Source organism: Heloderma suspectum, chromosome 7, assembly GCF_057233095.1.
Source record: "Heloderma suspectum isolate Gila_16-S chromosome 7, 16-S_ref, whole genome shotgun sequence".
In the NCBI taxonomy this organism is placed as follows: domain Eukaryota; kingdom Metazoa; phylum Chordata; class Lepidosauria; order Squamata; family Helodermatidae; genus Heloderma; species Heloderma suspectum.
Genome location: NC_139464.1, coordinates 23,389,720 through 23,410,783, shown reverse-complemented (window position 1 = coordinate 23,410,783; position 21,064 = coordinate 23,389,720). Strand labels below are relative to the sequence as shown.

The 21,064-nt window shown below is 42.1% G+C and overlaps 1 protein-coding gene across 2 annotated transcripts in view; it reads right to left on the bottom strand.

The window, feature by feature from the left end:
* Positions 1–21,064, bottom strand: part of ADA2 (adenosine deaminase 2) — a 95,796-nt gene that overhangs the window by 28,167 nt on the left and 46,565 nt on the right. For both annotated transcript variants that reach the window (XM_084809296.1, XM_084809297.1), the window contains exon 2: positions 5,470–5,796. In XM_084809296.1, the coding sequence (XP_084665422.1) occupies positions 5,470–5,796 (327 nt within the window). The remainder of the gene's footprint in view (positions 1–5,469; positions 5,797–21,064) is intronic.

Below are 21,064 nucleotides of genomic sequence, written 5' to 3'. Positions count from 1 at the left end.
AGGAGAACTGGGAGAGGCAACGAGAGACATTGGATGTGATTCCATTCACAATGGATAGAGCAAATGAGGATGTGCATTTCCATCAGATTCTCTAAGGCTACTAATCACATGCAGAACATTGTTGCACATGACTATCTGGTTCTCCCTAGTAGAAATGCAAAACATTTGAAAGCCTGGGGTGAACTTGGCTGCACAAGTTTAGAACATGAAAAATAAGCATTAGTCAAGATATCTCATTTATGGGACCCAATTAGTTGGTTTGCACAGAACGACAACTCATCAGTTAAACAACGCATGGGTCGTCATGCATGAGCAAGAGAGCAAACACGCTGCCTCCTGGATGCCTATCACTTCTGCCTTTACTCCACAACCCACAATCAGCTCCTTCATAGGTTGTTGAGCATAACATCCCCATGGTTTGTTGTTGGGTTAACTGCTGGGTTGTTTAGCCCCTAACAACCCAGTGGCCCAGGTTCACATCACACTGTACAACCTACAAAGGGGTTGATTGTGGGTTGTGTGATAAAATGGAAGAGGCGAGCATGCTACAGGCAGCGCACCCACTTGTGCACAACAACCTCATGTTTTTAAGCCAGTGGCTTGTCACTGTGAGCAAACAGCCCCAGTGAATGTTCTGTGATAACCTGAGGTAGTAGTATTACTGGAGCTAAGCAGTATGGATCCGATCTGTTCCTTGGATGAGAGACCACTGCAACTTCCATGTAATACCGTGGTGTAAGTGCAAGAAATATATATTTTTAAAGATAACACATTTACAGTGCCTCTTTTACTTTCTAAAGTGATTTTCAGAATTAAAAGTTTTGCAGAGTGCTGGGACATTTTCAAGCAGTGAAAAATGATGACCAAAATATATGACTCATATCAACCTCACAGGCTATGTTACTAACACGGAGCAAAGCTGACATGTCTTAGAAAAAACTCAACCTACACTAATTGCATGAATGGAAATTGAGCAGTAGCCCTTGGGAACATTTTCCTGTTACACAGATGAATTGTGCCGCAAATGGACTTGCAGGCCACTGTCCTACTAGGTTATTTGACTAAAGTGCTGTAAGCAAGGCATTTTGGGACTTTTAATGGGAATTAGTCCCTGAAGTAAATTATGGCAGGAAGAACAGCTTTATTTCTACCCAGTGCTCTTGTAAGCCAGGCATCCACAATCCTGAAAGATTTGAGAAGCACAAAGTGCCAAGCAAAACCCAGTATCAGAACAAAAGAGAAAGTCACCTTTCTGTTTCTTTTCACTGAGAGAGAACCTACTGCATAAAAATGGACGAATGTGCTAGCGTCTCAAGACTTTCTTAGTAGACTATTGGCAACTTTTAATTAGCCACAACCAGACCTCAAATTAACCTCAGACAGTACACAGTATTGCCACTCTGCAAAGTTGATTTTCAAGACTATGAGACTCATGTTCCTCCCCTATATCCACATCTTGATAGGAGTTGAGGGGTGCTTCCAGACAGAGGGCTCCTGATGCTAACAATCCAAACACTTTGTGCAGCTATTCTGTCTTTTCTTCCTTAACGGATTTTCTGCAGTAAGAAAAAAGATGGATGTATCAGTGGGAAAACACGGGAGTGTTACGAGTGGAAGATGTTATTGTCTGGACCCCCCATAAAAATTTGGAAATGAGGCAATGCAATGGCATAATAAAGGCCTCATTTGAAAGTACCCGAGAGGACAGGGACATCAACTTGTTATCACTGGCTATGTAATAATCCTGGCACTTCTTAGAGCTTTTCTACATGAGGCATTTATTGTGTGCTCATCATTACCTACTCACAGTTGTTTATGGGTGACTAGAAGACCCCTGGGAATATTGTTTTGCTTCAATGATGGATCATGTAGGCACTGCCATCCTGCTAGTCCCTTTGACAAGAAGTTATTTGGCGAAGTATCCTGGGCCTGTATATTTAAATTACCCATTTACAGAAGTGGGAGCAGCAGCTTTGATAACATTTTCTTTAAGCATTTTTTTCTGTTTAGCCTCTCCATATGTTGATATTTCAATAGAGTTTGCATTTTAGGCAGATTTCATGCAATGCCCAGGACCCATAAAAGAGGAATCAAGCCCCAAACCCCAAAAGATGAGAGCACAAGGAAGCCACCTTTCAATTTTTTATAGCACTAAAAGGCAAGAGTCTCCATAGAAACTACAAAAAATTGCTATTGCTGGCTGTGTTATAATCCTGGCACATCTTAGAGCTTTTCTACATGAGGCATTTATTGCGTGCTCATTGTTACCTACTCAGAGTTGTTTCCGGGTTCCATAGATGATGTTATGACCCTCCAGTTTCGTTTCTGTTTTTTAACAGCACATTTGGCAAGTTTTTAAGAGCAGGGAAAATGCAGTATCACTTGTGAAAGTGAAAGAAAATTCTTTTTCCACTTGTGCAGTTGCACCATTCTGCTACACCACAGTGCCACCTACAGGTTATGTAGCAGAAAAGCAGAAACAGGAACATTCTTTGTGTAGTGCTCAGATCTCAATTCTGCGACGAAACTGAAAGTAGATACAGTGGATTAACAGCCCTGTGTAGAAAAGCTCCTAGAATCCTTTGTGGATTGAGAGGTATTGTGTAAAATCTGCCTTAGTGCCAGCTCTACCAAACTGAGCTCCTAACTTGCAGAAAGGCAGGGTGAAAAAAGAAAGAAAATGATGAAGCTGTTGCTCCCAGCATAGTTTTTCCAATTGGAATGCCTTGCCACAGCAAACTAGGGATGATTCCAGACAAGGCTTTTATTGTGAAATCGCACAGCCTCATTCACAGAATTTTGTGGGGAGTCCAGACAGCTTTGTCTTCTACTCATAACCCTCTCATGTTTTCCCATTGCTTTTCCTTTTTTCTTTCCACAAAAAATACGTTAAGGAGGAAAAGATGGAATGACTGCACAATGTCTTTTGATTGCTAGTGATAGGACCATCCTCTTGAAAGCAGCCTTGGCGGATGGTGGTATGCCCATCCATTTGGAGCTTGTAGAGAGAGGCTATTTCTCCCTCTACTAAGAACCCTCCCAGGATGATCTTCCAAAGATCTTTTATTGTTCTGCTTAAGGGATGATTCCCCCTTATTGAGAAGGTTGCAATTTATTTATTTTTTACTCCAGTGCAAATTAGAAAAAAATTGTCAGCCTCCTTTTAAATATATCTGTTTTCTTTAATTGTTCTTAACTAGTTTTATCTGATCTTTGTCTCAATATTTTTATTGATCTGTGACCATAGTAAATCATTCATTCATTCCTTCATCCACTTGGAGAATGATCCATCAAAGTAGCATAAGAATGTTTCCAGGGACTAAGCTTTTACCAGTACCCCAGCAAAGAAGGCTTGAACCACAGACGTTCCTTAGAATCTTTTGGGATCTTCGGTATTGTGTGAATTTACTTGAGGGTCAACTTTATAAGATCCCATTGTACAGGAAGGTCAGGGGGTGAGGGGAGACAATTTTGTCAACAGTTGCGGATCTTGGTATAGTTTGTATGACTAATTTTGACTATGCTTTCTTTTCAAAAGTGAAAGTTATACTGTTGAAAAGAAGCTGGTATCTACAGTTGCAATCAAAATTATTCAACCCCCATTGCAAATCAGGTTTATTGTCAAAATTTACAGACTTTCAGCTGTTTGCAGTGAACAAATCAAACAAAAGCAATTGAAATAGATCAGCACAATGAATGCTTCAAGTGGTTTCCCCAAATTCAACTGAAAATGCAACTTATAATGACTTCTCCAGTCTCAAAATTATTTGACCCCTTCATGGCAAGCATCTTTAGTACTTAGTAGAGCACCCTTTTGCTTTATGACCTGCTACAAATGAGATGCATAGCCAGACACCAGCTTCTGGCAGCATTCCTGAGGAATCTTAGCCCATTCCTCTTGAGCAATGGCCTCCAGTTCAGTAATATTCTTGGGTTTGCGTGCTGCTACCGCCTTCTTCAAATCTCAGAGATTTTCTATGGGGTTCAAGTCAGGTGACTGTGATGGCCACTGTAGAATCTTCCAGGACTTCTTCTGCAACCAAGCCTTGGTGGAATTTGAGGTATGCTTGGGATCATTGCCCTGTTGGAAGGTCCAATGATGTCCAAGCTTCAGCTTCCTCACAGACGGCATGACGTTTTCTCCTAGGATTTCTTGATACTTCAATGAATCCATCTGGCCTTCCACACACTGCAGGTTTCCAGTGCCAGAGGATGCAAAGTAGCCCCAGAGCATCACCGAGCCACCACCATGCTTAACTGTAGGCAGAGTGTTCTTCTCAGCGTATGCTTCATTCTTCTTCCTCCAGACATACCGCTGATCCATCGGCCAAAAAGTTCCAGTTTTGTTTCATTGCTCCATAGAACAGAATCCCAAAACTTCTGTGGCTTATTTATATGATTTTGATCATATTGGAGCTGACATTTCTTGTGCTTTTGGGTCAGTAGTGGTGTACGTCTTGGAGTTCTGGCATGAAACCTTCTGCATTTAGTACGCGCCTTACTGTGCTCATGGAAACCTCACTGCCTGTTGCCACCAAGTCTTGCTGCAGGTCTTCTGCAGTCACTCGAGGGTTTTTCTCAGCCTGCCTTCTCAGAAATCTGGTTGCAGCCATTGATAGCTTCCTTTTTCTGCCCCGTCCAGGTAGTGTAAGCACTGTTCCTTCCACTTTGAACTTGCGAACTATGCTTCCAGCAGTGTCTCTAGGAACATTCAGTGCCTTCGCTATCTTTTTGTATCCTGTTCCTTGTTTGTGAAGGGTGATGATCTCTCCTCTTAACTTTTTGGACCATTCTTTTGACATAGCCATATTTCAAACATGCAGTCAAACGTGACACTCAGCAAATGCCTAGCCAGTTCAGGTATTTCATGTGTTCCAGCTCAAGCACACCTGGTGCAACTAATGAAGCCCTTGATTCGTTGCATCAAGTGTGCTTGAGACAACACCTGTTTTGCATATTTGTGCTGTTGTGAGGGATTCTATTCAGGGGGTCAAATAATTTTGAGACTGGAGAAGTCATTATAAGTTGCATTTTCAGTTGAAGTTGGGGAAACCACTTGAAGCATTCGTTGTGTTGAGCTATTTCAATTTCTTTTGTTTGATTTGTTCATTGCAAACAGCTGAACGTCTGTAAATTTTGACAATAAACCTGATTTGCAATGGGGGTTGAATAATTTTGATTCCAACTGTATGATAAGTACATAATTGACAGCTAACTGACCTGGTCAACTCAGTCTCTTCTTTTCCAAGTACTTTATGCCAGACTTCCCCAACCTGGTACACACCAGATGTATTGGACTGCAACTCCAATAATTCCCAGTCCAACACATCTGAAGGGCACCAGGTTGGGGAAGACTGCTTTACACAGCATCTTCCAGTAATCACACAGACCTCTATAATAATCTACCACTCTATCCACGTAACAGAAAACACACACAGATGCAACAGGAGCCCAAGTTGCAATCACTACCTTTTGGCATCTCTTTTAAAATGCTGAAAACAGCACTTTGATCAATGAGGGCTTTGGCCTTGAAGAAATGCATGCTGGGTGGAAACAGCCCTGTCTGCTTAGCTTTAGCCACTTCCATCTCTTTGAGGTTCATGAGCTTCTTGTTCACACACTCTTCCCATTTTCCTAGCACAAGGTTGCCACCTGTATGAAGGGCTTTCTCCTTTTCCAATAGTACATCCCGTTCATCCAATGACGGCATGGATATACAAAGGGCAATGCAAGTGAAAATCAGGATCACCTGCCAGCCAGTTCTCTGAGCAACCTGAGGCATCTTGAGTGATCCACCTAGAAAACATAGACACAAATGCAAATGATAAAAAAATGAAACCTTAATGATCTTCATTGCAAGAATTGATTGATGAGGTCCAATAAAGCTAGTTTCAAAAGTATACTCTCCACCTGAAGCTGAATAATTTATCAAGAAGGAACAGGCTACTTTTCCTTCTTCAAGGGTTCATCCAAGAGACAAGCCAATCCAAAACCATATTCTGTCTATGAAGCCTTGAGAAAGGCTGAGCCAAGGTCATGTGTTAGGCTTGAATTTACATATTTTCAAGTCAGAAAACAATAATTAGAATTTTGTAAGACATCCTGCTGCAAAGTATGGGCCACATACATACATATAAAGTATATCAGTAGTTTTCATCAGACTTTAACAGAAATGCATACTATGCCTATCTGAAAACTGGAATAAAAGGGAAATAAAATATGTCTATTTTCAACATGTTTTAACTTACTGAACCTCTGGCAATTTTTATCAGATCAGTTTGTAATTTGGAACAATTGTTTACATAATAGATGCCAAGCTTCAAGTTATTGAGCTTTTCTGTATGAGGCATTTATCGTCTGCTCGTCATTCCCTACTCATGATTGTTTATAAGTTCTTTAGATTTATTTATTAGATTTATTAGCCACCCATCTGGCCAGCTACCCGGCCACTCTAGGTGGTGTACAATACAAATACCACAAAATACAACAAATTTGCAAGAGATAACGAACTTAAAATAGTCATACTTTATTATTGTAACAAAATGGAAAACACTTCATATACATGTGGATTCTGGCCTTTTTTTATTGAATCTGTTCTGGAGTGCATAATATTTCAGGTTGTAAAGAAATCTTTTAAGATGAAATTCTTCATGATTTCTGTGACACACACTTGGGATATTGTCATGACCGTCCAGTTTCATTTGTGTCTAAAGAACACTTTTGGCAAGTTTTTTTTAGAGCGGGGAAAGTGCAGTATTTAACCAAAAGAAAACACATGTTTTACTTGTGTATTTGTGCTATTCCACTATACCACAGTGCCACCCGGAGGGTATGTAACAGAAAAGCAGGAAAGGAAACACTCTTTGTGTAGTCTCAGTTCTTTCTCTTTTAAAAAAGATTTTAACTGTTCTTTACTTCATTTCCACTATAATACATGTACATTATCTGTCTGTACAACTTTGTTCAACAAATGCATAATAATTTGTACAACAATTTACAAGTTATCCATGCTGTTAACAATGATAAGATGTACATATTTTATTTTTTAAGAACAAATATATAACCTAAACTAAACTTTCACTGTGATTATTTTATGCTTGAAAACATGCATTACAATTTGTTAACACGTATACCTTTTTATTTGTTATTTTAATAATGTATAGTACCTTTTTGTGTTCTATGATAACCAAAGAGTTTTGTAGTGAGAGGGAACACTCCATTGTTTTTCTGCATTTGTATAAACAATAAAACTGTACAATTCTTCCGTAAAACTGCCCTTTTTTCTTTGTCCTTTTGCTAATTTAATATTATTTGTCAATTTTTCTAATAATGCAATCTGCCATACTCTGTTGTACTATTCTTTAAGCAAGATTCCTTTTAGATATTTCCATTTGCTGGCTATCAACAACCTAGCTGCAGTTGTTAGAAATTGTATAAGTGTTTTATGTAATCAATTCTTGTTATTACCTTTAAAAATTCCCAGTAATGCTAATTCTGGTGTTTTTGATATACTTTGTCCTGTTATTTTACTAATTTCTAGAAAAACAAAGTCCCATATTTTCTTCACTTTCCCACATTCTCACCACATGTGTTGTGTGGTCCCTATTTTTTTTTTACATCCCCTCCAGCAAAATTTATTGTTGTCTGAGTTAATATAAGATAAGTGCACTGGAATGAGATACCAGCCTTGTATCATTTTAATAATTTGTTCCCTGATTTTAGAGGATAGCGTTTTAACTGGAAATCTCTGCCAGATTTTATTTTCTGGATGACAGAATATCGATATTATGGTAATTTTTTAAAATAGCTTTTCTTTTCTGTTTTTTTATTACTGAAAGCAATCCATTTAATGTGGATGTGTCTGGAAGTTCATATTTCCCTAATTCCTTTTTAATTAACAGAATAGTATTCAAATTGTTGATGTTCAGCCAATTACTTTTTATTTGTATCCAGTGTTTTTCCTGCCTTTTCTCCTATAATAGTGGAAGTACATGGCTAAGTTGAAATGCCTCATAATATAAAGTTAGGTTAGGAAAGCCCCATCCACTATTCATACGTTGCCTATATCTCAAGTTCTTAGATATTCTGAGTCACTTGGAGTTAAATATAAAGTATTCCAATTTACTTTGCCATTGTTTTAGCACTGTTTTAGGGACTTCAATAGGTAAAGTATAAAATAAATCTGTAAGTTTGGTTAGAAAAATCATTTTTGTTGCTGAAATTTGACTTTTTTGTTGTTTATTTGTTCAGTCGCTTCCAACTCTTCGTGACTTCATGGACCAGCCCACGCCAGAGCTTCCTGTCGGCCGTCACCATCCCCAGCTCCCCCAAGGTCGAGTCCGTCACCTCCAGAATATCATCCATCCATCTTGCCCTTGGTCGGCCCCTCTTCCTTTTGCCTTCCACTTTCCCTAGCATCAGCATCTTCTCCAGGGTATCCTGTCTTCTCATTATGTGGCCAAAGTACTTCAGTTTTAAAGTGATAAATTTAATTTATTCAATTTTTAATTGTCTGTTTAATGTCAGTCCAAATTTTCCCATAATTAATGTGTAGTCTCAGTTTTACACACTGTATTGCGCTGAGAATTGTGTCTTAATTCTAGGTCAAAATCTCAAGTAGATACAGTGGACTAACAGCTGATTAACAGCCTTGCTTGTTAGTTCAAGCTTTTATAAGCAATAGAATTTTGAGACTTGTAATGGCAGAACCTTTTTTGTGTGTGACTCACCTGAACTAAAGGATCATTACCATGTGCCTTTAATACCATAATTCAATTTATGCTACATATAGTCCAGAATACCTGGTAGAATCATGAATACATTTTTTTGGCGATAAAAATCTACACCTGCCCAGCTGGGGCAAATTGCCATTTGGCTCCTGTCCTCCAAGAAAGTCCAGTAGCAATCACTTCACCTGGCTGCATCTGAAGGAGGGGTTGAGGCAGGAAGCCTCCTCCATTGGCTCCGTTGGGACCAACTGCCGTATGACTATCTCCTACAGTGACTATTCCACATAGTCATTATGTAAAAGCATGAAGCCATAAGCTATGCCGTGCAGGGCCACCCAAGACGGACAGGTCATGGCAGAGAGTTCTGACAAAATGTGGTCCACTGGAGAAGGAAATGGCAACCCACTCCAGTATTCTTGCCAAGAAAACCCCATGGAACGTATCACAAGGCTAAAAGAGATGACACCGGAAGATGAGCCCCTCAGGTCGGAAGGTGTCCAATATATTACTGGGGAAGAGCAGAGGGTATTTCCAAGTAGCGCCAGAAAGAGTGAAGCAGCTGGGCCAAAGCCAAAAGGACACTCACCTGTGGATGTGTCTGGTGGTGAAAAGAAAATCTGATGCTGTAAAGAACAATATTGTTTAGGAACCTGGAATGTCAGATCAGTGAATCAAGGTAAGCTGGAGGTGGTCAAACATGAGATGGCAAGATTGAACATCGACATCTTGGGAATCAGCGAACTCAAATGGACAGGCATGGGCGAATTTAATTCAGGTGACCATCATATCTACTACTGTGGGCAAGAATCCCTTAGAAGAAATGGAGTAGCACTCATAGTCAACAAAAGGGTGGGAAAAGCAGTACTGGGGTACAATCTAAAAAACGATAGAATGATCTCAGTACGAATCCAAGGCAAACCATTCAACATCACAGTAATTCAAGTCTATGCCCCAACCACTGAGGCCGAAGAAGCTGAGGTTGATTGGTTCTATGAAGACCTACAACACCTTCTAGAACTAACACCAAAAAAAGATGTCCTCTTCATCATAGGGGATTGGAATGCTAAAGTAGGAAGTCAAGAAATCACCAGGATAACAGGCAAACATGGCCGTGGTGTACAAAATGAAGCAGGACAAAAGCTAATAGAGTTTTGCCAAGAGAACACGCTGATCATAGCAAACACTCTTTTCCAACAGCACAAGAGGCAACTCTACAAATGGACATCACCAGATGGTCAATATCGAAATCAGATTGATTATGTCCTTTGCAGCCAAAGATGGAGAAGCTCCATACAGTCAGTAAAAACAAGACCTGGAGCTGACTGTGGCTCAGATCATGAGCTGCTTCTTGCAAAATTTCGGCTGAAATTGAAGAATGTAGGGAAAACCACTACACCATTCAGGTATGACCTAAATCATATCCCTTATGAATATACAGTGGTGGTGAGGAATAGATTTCAGGGATTAGACCTGATAGACAGAGTGCCTGAGGAACTATGGACAGAGGTCCGTAACATTGTTCAGGAGGCAGCAACGAAATCCATCCCAAAGAAAAAGAAATGCACAAAAGCAAAGTGGCTGTCTGATGAGGCTTTACAAGTAGCTGAGGAAAGAAGGGAAGTGAAAAGCAAGGGAGAAAGGGGAAGATATATCCAACTGAATGCAGAGTTCCAGAGAATAGCGTGGAGAGACAAGAAGGCCTTCTTAAATGAACAATGCAAAGAAATCGAGGAAAACAACAGAACAGGAAATACTAGAGATCTCTTCAAGAAAATTGGAGATCTCAAGGGAACGTTTTGTGCAAAGACGGGCATGATAAAGGACAAAGAAGGCAGGGACCTAACAGAAGCAGATGAGATTAAGAAGAGGTGGCAAGAATACACAGAAGAACTATCCAGGAAAGATCTGAATGTCCCTGATAGCCATGATCAGTGCGGTCACTGAACTTGAGCTGGACATCCTCGAGAGTGAAATCAAGTGGGCCTTAGGAAGCATTACTAACAACAAAGCTAGTGGAGATGACAGTGTTCCAGCTGAGCTATTTAAAATCCTAAAAGATGATGCTGTTGAAGTGCTGCACTCAATATGCCAACACATTTGGAACACTCAACAGTGGCCACAAGACTGGAAAAGGTCAGTTTACATTCCAGTTCCAAAGAAGGGCAATGCCAAAGAGTGTTCAAACTACCGTACAATTGCACTCATTTCAAATGCCACCAAGGTTATGCTCAAAATCCTACAAGCTAGGCTTCAGCAGTATGCGAACTGAGAACTACCGGAAGTACAAGCTGGGTTTCGAAGAGGCAGAGGAACTAGAGATCAAATCGCCAACGTTCGCTGGATCATGGAGAAAGCAAGAGAATTCCAGAAAAATGTCTATTTCTGCTTCATTGACTATGCTAAAGCCTTTGATTGTGTGGATCACAACAAACTGTGGCAAATTCTGAAAGAGATGGGGGTACCAGACCACCTCACCTGTCTCCTGAGAAACTTGTACGAGGGTCAAGCAGCAACAGTAAGAACTGGACAAGGAAGAACCGATTGGTTCCAAATTGGGAAAGGAGTACGACAAGGCTGCATATTGTCACCCTGCTTATTTAACTTATATGCAGAGTACATCATGAGAAATGCCAGGTTGGATGAATCACAGGTCGGAATTAAGATTGCTGGGAGAATTATCAGCAACCTCAGATACGCAGATGATACCACCCTAATGGCAGAAAGTGAAGAGGATCTAAAGAGCCTCTTGTTGAGGGTGAAAGAGGAGAGTGCAAAAGCTGGTTTGAAACTCAGCATTAAAAAACGAAGATCATGGCATCTGGCCCCATCACTTCCTGGCATATGGAAGGGGAAGAAATGGAAGCAGTGACAGATTTTATTTTCTTGGGCTCCAAGATCACCGCAGACGGTGACTGTGGCCATGAAATTAAAAGACGCTTGCTCCTTGGGAGGAAAGCTATGGCAAACCTAGACAGCATAGTCAGAAGCAGAGACATCACCTTGCCAACAAAGGTCCATCTAATCAAAGCTATGGTTTTCCCAGTAGTAACATATGGCTGTGAGAGCTGGACTATAAGGAAGTCTGAGCACCGAAGAACTGATGCTTTTGAACTGTGGTGCTGGAGAAGACTCTTATGAGTCCCCTGGACTGCAAGGAGGTCAAATCAGTCCATCCTAAAGGAAATCAACCCTGAGTGCTCATTGGAAGGACAGATACTGAAGCTGAAGCTCAAATATTTTGGCCACCTAATGCGAAGAGAAAACTCTCTGGAAAAGCCCCTGATGCTGGGAAAAACTGAAGGCAAAAGGAGAAGGGGACTGCAGAGGATGAGATGGCTAGATAGCATCACTGATGCAATGAATATGGACTTGAGCACGCTCCGGGAGAGAGCGGAGGACAGGAAGGCCTGGTGTGCTATGGTCCATGGGGTCACGAAGAGTCGGACACGACTGAACGACTGAACAACAACAACAACAACAACAAGCATGAAAGAGTTGGTACCTGAATGTGCTTATTTTCCTCTTCCATCCCCATCCCTATTCCTTTGGTATTTTGTCTCTTAGACTGCATGAATCCTACGCACATTTATTGGGAAAAAGCCACATCTAATTCAATTACCTACTTCTGAGTAAATCCGCATAGGACTGTGCTCCATGATTGTAAGTGATTATTATACAATGTGAAGCAAGTTGGGTGCTTTGGCAGAAAATGATATACAAATCTAATAAATTAGATAAATAAATCTTAACACTCATGGTAAAACATCCACAATGTCACAGAAACCATGCTACTGCATTTAAAGTCACTTACTCCCTAGTAAAGGTGCTCACAATTGCAGCTTAGGGAGTGTCTTGGGAAAGAGACAAATTGAATCTGGGTTTCCCTAAAGCACAATACTATCTGGTACACGCAAAACTAAATCCTTTTGTAACAAATCTAAGATTTTTACCCAGTAGTAGTACAAATCAAACATGAACAGAGACTTAAAGTTAAAAATGTTTTAACTCTTTTAACCTGCTGTTTTATTCTTTTACTGTGTAAAAGTCTGCTTCGAAATCTTCTTATGTGGAGCGGTATATGAATATTGTAAATAAATAAATAAACAAACAAACAAACAAACAATAAAGGCCTTCACTCACATTTTCTATATTGTGGCATCATGTGTATGTCAATATTTGAGCTCCCTCCTAATATTTCCCATGGCTGCTACTATTCCAACAAACTGCTGCTACTCTCTTCTGCCCATCCCACCTTCCAGCTAACGGCAACCTAATCCAGTGGCAAAGACAAAAGTGACTCAGGAGCAAGGACGACTTACACGCATTTATGGAAAACTCACCCTAGTTGCAATCAAAGATTACAAGAGAGCTTTGTGGGGAGACACCTCATGGATTTACTTACCTGGCCTTGTGTCCAGCAGTCAAAACAGCAGCAAACGCTATTTCACTATCAAAAAGTCGAAGCCCAGTCAGCAAACACACAGGGAGATTTGGCTAGTGTTGCAAAACTGCTCTCCTAATAAGGAACAAACTAAACACAACTGGTTCTAGCTCCTGTATTAAGAGTTTCACTGGAAACTGCCACTGTATTTAAGACACACTTCACTACTCAAGCAAGGGAGGAAGGGACAAAATCAGTTACATGATGAAGAGGAACGTGAGCTTCTACGCACGCTTACCTGGACACAAGTGCCATTCAGTGGGGCCTGTTTACAAGTAAACATGCACAGAATTGGGCTACATGGGCTTTTACAGATGACAACCTCCCCCTCTCGCCCACACACATTATTTTAGTGCAAAGAGCACCTTTTCCCTAATCCTGCCCAGGAGAGGGATCCATGCTGAAGTGGCGATACAGCCTCCCTTACACTTTTCTGTTTTAAAACCCTAGCTACCTCCTAAGAACTAAGAGAGGAAATAAATTTAACAGGTTAATGAAGCAGCAGTGCATTGCTTTGAAGGGAGGTTTTTTTTACATATGGTGATACAGATACTGCTGTTTCCATTTTGTGAGAGCTTCAAAGTAGACAGGTATAAAGAAGAAAAAATGTGCAAGCAGGGGGGTCATGTCAGTCATCCCCAGTGATGTCATGGACACTAGCCAACAGTTACCTATGACAACTACACAATCATAGTAAAAACTGCACAAACTATTGCCATAGGTGTGCTAACTGGGGGAAAGGGAGGGAAATGCATTTTCCCAGGGACAAAATGCTGCCTTTGGAGTGCAGGAGAAATGCAGTTTCCTAAGAGCAGAAATGCTTCCTTGAGGGGAAAAAGTCTGGATTCTCCACAACACTGGAGTAACAATTGCACATTTATTTTGTGTGTGTGTGTGCGTGCGCGCACGTGCGTGCGTGCATGGGGGTGGGGTGGGAAGTAACCTGAAAAAGCCAAAAAAGGGGCCTTAAGAAGCAGAAAGCTTCAAGTAGCAATAGCAGCTGTCTGGAGGGAATTTCAAAGGGATAGATCAGCCTTATCATAATATCAGTGTAAACAACCAAGGAAGAGGGCTTTGGATTCCCTTCCATTGCCAGCAGAACTGGGAATAATTGTTAACTGTATCATAAAGCTAAGAGACTCTGGTAGCTGATTCAAATGTGTGGGTGGAATGTGGGGACGAAACATATGGTATAGTCCTTGTGTCACCTAAGAAAGCACATGAATGTTCATTTATTTATTTATCGCAATAATTTTATGGGCCAAGAGCTCTCAGAGTGGCTTACACAATATAAATGTTGTTGTTAGAATGAGCCATCAGATAGATAGGTAGATACTCTCCATGCACAGAAACTTTCACCATATAGAATGATTCGAATGCCAAGGTGCTTCCAAATTAATGATTCCCCATGTGCATTCTCAGGTGTTACAGTTCTCTGAGCAGGCTGTACCAGTGCCCTGCCATGAACATTGTAATAGGCTCTAAAGCACCATCACTGTCTGCCTGTTGCATGTGTAAGACCCAGGCAGAATAAACTACAGTCAGGGCCAGAAATATTGGAACAAGGATAACTGTTTTGGCAGTTGGCCTCTGTACACCACCACATTGAAGCTGAAAGGAAACACACCCAGATGGCAGCGAAGTCATTCAACGGGTTTGACAAAAGTGGGGCACTAACCATTCAGAAAGGATAGCCAGTAGCATACACACACACCCATCGTTGGTGGCTCATAAGTAATGGAATGAATGGCTGACAAGCAGCTGCATGGCCAGGTGCGGCCTGTTTCCTGCATGCCCCATGACCAATCAAGCAGATAAAAGGCCTGGAGGTGGTTCTGAGTGTTACATTTGCATTTGGTAGCTCTTCACTGGAACTCCCAACATGAGGTCCAAAGAGGTGTCCATGCGAGTGAAGGAGGCCATCATTAGGCTGAGTAAACAACATAAACCCATCAGAGAGATAGCAAAAACAGTGGGAGTGGCCAATATAACAGTTTGGAACATCCCGAAAAAGAAGGAATTAACTGGCAAGTTCAGCAACAGCAAAAGGCCTGGAAGACCATGGAAGACAACTGAAGTGGATGACCGCAGAATTCTGCTCATGGTGAAGAGGAACCCTTTCACAACATCTAACCAGGTCAAGAACACTCTTGCAGAGGTAGGCATGTCATTGTCAACATCTACAGTCAAGAAACGGCTTTATGAACAACAAGGTGCAAACCACTGGTAACGCTCAAGAACAGACAGGCCAGATTAGCCTTTGCCAGCAAACACCTCAAAAAGCCTGCCCAGTTCTGGAATAAGATTCTCTGGACTGATGAAACCCAGATGAACTTGTACCAGAATGATGGGAAGAGAAAAGTATGGAGAAGGAAAGGAACAGCTCATGATCCAAAGCATACCACATCATCTGTCAAACATGGTGGAGGCAGTGTTATGCCATGGCCATGTATGGCCGCCAATGGAACCGGGTCACTGGTGTTTATTGATGACCTGACTGCTGAGAAAAGCAGCAGGATGAATTCTGAAGTGTATAGGGCAATACTTTCTGCTCAGATTCAGCTGAATGCTGCCAAACTGATAGGACTCCACTTCATATTGCAGATGGAGAATGACCCAAAACATACAGCAAAAGCTACCCAAGAGTTTCTCAAGGCAAAGAAGTGGGATGTTCTTCAATGGCCAAGTCAATAACCTGATCTCAACCCAATAGAGCATGCTTTTCACTTACTGAAGACAAGACTGAAGGCAGAAAGACCCACAAACAAACAGCAGCTGAAGGCAGCTGCAGTAAAGGCCTGGCAAAGCATCTCGAGGGAGGAAACTCAGCATTTGGTTATGTCCATGGGTTCCAGACTTAAGGCAGTCATTGACTGCAAAGGATTTTCATCCAGGTATTAAAGGCGATCCTTAAGTTTGAAATGATGTTGGTTTGTTCCATTACTCATGAGCCACCAATGATGGGGGTTTCTGTATGCCACTGGCTGTCCTTCCTGAATGGTTAGGGCCCCACTTTTGTCAAACCCCTTGAATTACAGCTGAAAGTCCTGCCTTCGCTCCCATCTGGGCGTGCTTCCTTTCAACTTCAATGTGGTGGTGTACAGAGGCCAACTGCCAAAACAGTTATCCGTGTTCCAATATTTCTGGCCCTGACTGTATATAAAGATATGCCTGTGGTTAGATGCTGGACCATCCAGGCAGCCATGTAACCGTCATACATCATTACAGCAAATATTTTAATGGGAGGACTCATTCAATGGTACTGATCATGAAATAAAATATCCCTACAAGTTTTTATTATGATGATGATGATGAATACCTTCATCCTTCCCTTAGTTTCTGTTAGGTATTCCTAGAAAGATGCTTTCTGTAGCCACTCCTCATTTCTGGCTTTCACCTGGAGGTTCACAACAGCTGTGACCAGCAAGCTCATGATGCAGTTCCAGGTGCTTATTAGGGCTGAACAGGTTGCCAGTGTGCCTGCTTTCGGTATATCATTTTTTGCTTGAAGTCAACAGGCAGGACTAGATATGCCCTGTTTCCCTTACTTATACAAAGGTGTGTTTTATTTTCTTAAGCTTCTCTGCTGACACAGGAATCTTGCCCTCACAGAAGAAGCTAACAATGAGCAAAACACTCTTTTGAAGTTGGCTAGGAAAGGAAAAGCTAGCCATGGTTTCAGCATTGTTGCCACAGACAAGACCTCTGGAGATCCCTGTTCTATATGACAACAGAAGCCATTTTTGCCTCCTTCCACTCTGACCCCGCTCAGCAGATATTAACAATTGCTACCTGCTGGCATGCAACACAAGAGGGCCAAGGGAGCGTGACACAAAGGCCTCTTTCACATGATGGGCTCTCCCTAGAGCAGCCAGGCTTGGAGGAGGCTGAGTGAATAGTCCCCCTTCCCAATCCCCCTGCCTTGCATTTCAATCAAAGTCAACAATCAGTTTGGAATCCCCCATCCCCTGCTGCTTTCACACTGTGTGGCTCATCCTACCTGCCATCCCCTGGTTACCAGTTTGACATTAAGAGAAGCGAATGTTCATATTATTACTCATGAAAGCAGAAGCATAGGGGCAAGTGAGGAGGTTCCAAACTAGTAATGTATAGCATTTTATCTGGAGTTAACATGGAAGATAAGAATAAAAGCGCCTGCATTCAGTACCCTTGTTCTAAGCTAGTTAGCATATAAACAAGCCATAACAGTGCAGAGTGTATCTACACGCTATTGATTAAACTGGTTTAACAGTGCTTCGTTCCTTCTTCCAAGGAACCCCTGGGAATTGTAGTTCTGTGAAGGGGGATAGGGGTCTCAAACAGAGAATTCTCAGCACCTTCAGCAAATCATGCTTCCCATAATCTTCTGGTGGAAGCCAAGTTTATCAAATTGATATAAAACCAAGTACGTTTTGTGGTGTAAATAGGCCCTCAGATTGAAAAGGAAGATAGAAGAAGTAGGACTAGGGGGAAGAATCCAATGGGGCACTTACACCCCTACTGATTCCTTTCTGCCTCACCAATTCCCTTCTGCACGCAGTGGGTCCCACCAATTTTGTTGTGCAAGTGGGACCCAATGCTTATGCAAGGGAGATTTAGTACTTCCTAGGGGAAGCCTCAAAACAAGTGGAAACACTCATTTCTGGAAGGAGGCAGGTCAGCGGAGCTCCCTTATGCCCCCCAAACACTAAAGCACTGTTGCGCATGTTGTGGGGGCTACTTGTGCAATGCAATCGGCCGGGTAGAAGAGAATTGGTGGGGGCGGAAGCGCCCCGTTGGATCCTGCCCACTGTGGCCACTTATGCATCACCAAAAAAGAGGACAAAACATATTCACGTTTAGTAATTATTACTATAATTTAAATATAAATAAATACATAACTGAAGGTGCCCTGACTCAGTCGTAGCGCACAAACTTTGCATGAAGAATGTCCCAGGTTCAATCCTTGGCACCTCCAGGTAGGGCTAGAAAAATTCCTGCATGAAACCCTGACCTCTGTGCCTTAGTCTGCTGTTATCCAGGTGTTAACTGTTGATGCACAACTTCAAGGCTTCTGCCTGCTCTCCCTTCTTATCTTTAAATTGGACTTAGACTTGGCAACCTTTCAATCAGAGGACACCTTAAAATCGAGGCCTGCCCTCTGTAAAGCATGACATATGGTCCTACTTTACAGATGGCAGACCTCTGTTTGAAGAATTGTCCAGTCCAAAGTGTAGGACCACTGCCAGAGTCCCTGCATTTCCACCTCCTGTAGGAGTCACATGGCCCCCAGGGTGTCCCAACCAATGGAATTAGCAACTGGATACCATTGGGCTGTATCTGGCCCTCTGAAGGGTACCGCATGGCCCTCCAGTTGTCAACTCAGGGTAAAAGAGGGATGAAAATGGAGTGGCACCTGTGGCAAGAGGACTTTGCCAACAGGCCACTTAGGGTTGGGAGGGAGCTGGGGACTTGACTCTCCAGACCAACTCATTCTCAAAAGTGACTCCAAGAAACCTAGCTGCTGACCAAGGGTATCGTCCAAAGGTTAATTCACTCCTGCAGTTTCTTATGCAAGTGACAACACAGATTCGGGTAGTGGATGTCTGATAATTCACCCACTGGTACTAAACCCCAGTGCATTTTGAGCCGGTAAACTCTTCTCCAGGCTATATTAGGAACAAGTACTAGCATCTACCTCTTCACCAACATTATGTGTTTCTGTATTTTGGGGCTGCACCCAGCCTGGTTTATCACATTAGTATCACACTATTCCTGTAAGAGCTCAGGAATATGTTCATGAGGTTATCTCATTTCATCCTCACAACAATCTTGTGAGGTAGTTTAGGCTGAAAAGTCAGTCCTTGTAAAGACATTCAAAACTGGAGATAATGAACATGTGTTTGTCTGTGCGTGTGTGTGGGGGGGGACAGCAGAGGCATGCTCTGCGCCCAATCTATGCAAGTTAATCAAAATGCCTGAAGAGAGCCGCCTTGTGCTTGCGTACAGCTGCATATGCAGGAGCGAGGGGCCTTTCTCAGATGTTCTGATTAACAAGCATAGGCAGGGACAGAACCTGTCCCTGAGATGCCATTCTTCAAGCCCCCCTGACATCTGATGTGAGGCAGGTGGCGACGCAAGAGAGGACCTTCTCAGTGGTTGCACCCAGCCATGGAATGCTTTTCCCAGAAAGGTTCAGCTGGTGCCTGCTTTGCTATATTTTTGACCCCAGGACAAACACTTCAAAAAAACATATCTCCGGCCTTTTAAATAGTTTTACTCCCTTAGAAGTTGGCTGTGTTCTGCTTTCTATGCTGCTTTTATTTCTTTATTACATAGTTTTAATTATTTTGTACTTCTGATGAATTGTATTTTATTGATATTTGTAAGGTGGAAGAAATAGTTTTGAAGGACAGTAATTAATAAATTACACATACACATTCATTATTCTACTGTGAATGCCCGAAAACGGCTATAATTATTTGCCCTAGACCACTCAGCTAACTTCATAGCTGAACAGGGATTTTAACACACGCATGCAGAAGGAGGAAGTATTTTTTGTTGTTGTTACCTGTTTATTCAATGCTGATAATACTGATTTAGTTCTGGTAAATTATTTCAAAAAGTACATCCAGTGCTCTTAAAAGTACCCTGCTTTTTCCGATTTAACCTTGAATATATCCAACTAATCTGGAGGGTTTTTTGCTTGCCTAAACTGAAATGGCACACTTGGAACTGACTTCACTTGGAACTTAGCATTTGCAGAACTCAACATTTATGGAACTGTCACAATCCAACAGCCTTCTAAATAAATGTGTTAACTGTGCACACAACTAGACAAGATGTGGGACTCCTATGACCAGGATCACCCCCACTTTCTTTTAAGTTAAATGCAGACATGGGGGCAGGAGGGTTGAATCAGATTGGGGCAACAGGGTACAAGAAAGGGGGACTAACTATTTCCCCAGGCTCCCCTTCCATGATCAGACACATGTAAACTCATGGAATCTGTAATAGGTTTTGCACAACTGAGATTCATGCATCACTCCCAAGATTCATACAAAAAAAGTTAAGTCCACAACCTTTACCTGATCTTGAAAATATTACTGTGGTCCTGTGCCCTATCACGACTGGGGAAGGCAATGGCAAACCACCCCGCTACAGTCTGCCAAGAAAACTCCAGCGCAAGCGGTGTCCCTCTAGGAGTCAGCAATGACTCGGTGCTTGCACAGGAGGAACCTTTCCTTTCCTTTCCTTTCCTTTCCTTTCCTTTCCTTTCCTTTCCTTTCCTGTGCCCTAAGAACTGCTGTTAATATTCAAACATGGCAAAGGGAGAGTGGTGTGGCCAGAGAAATAACATCTCTGCAAACCTAATCTGTTCTCAGCCCAGTCTGCAAACACAGCAGTGAGTCCTGGAATCCAAGAGAAATACATAGAGGCACAGCAAAAATGCCAAAAGAACTGGGATACCAAGTGCTGGTGGTAGAAAGGTGCTGGTGGTACCTGTGTAATTTCCAGTTCCCAGACTAAGTAATGAGAGGTTCCTATGTATGGTGAGGAGAAGCTCATCAGGTGCAGTTTCTCCTGTCGAAGTCCCCCTTGCCAGGAAGCTGTTGAAGGCACAAAGAAGCTCCTGTTTGGGGGCCCAAGGGGAGAACAGAGGAGCATGACAAGACAGGGAAGGGCTGTGGCTCAGTGGGAGAGTCCCTGCTTTGCATGCAGAAGGTCCCAGGTTCGATCCCTGGCATCTCTTCGTAGGGCTAGGAAAAACTCCTGCCTGAAACCCTGGAGAGCTGCTGCTGCCAGTCAGTGTCGACAATACTGGGCTAAATGGACTAAGGGTCCAACTCAGTATAAGGCAGCTTCCTGTGCTCCTGCAAAACACACTACCTTGCTTAGCCCAATATTGCCCACT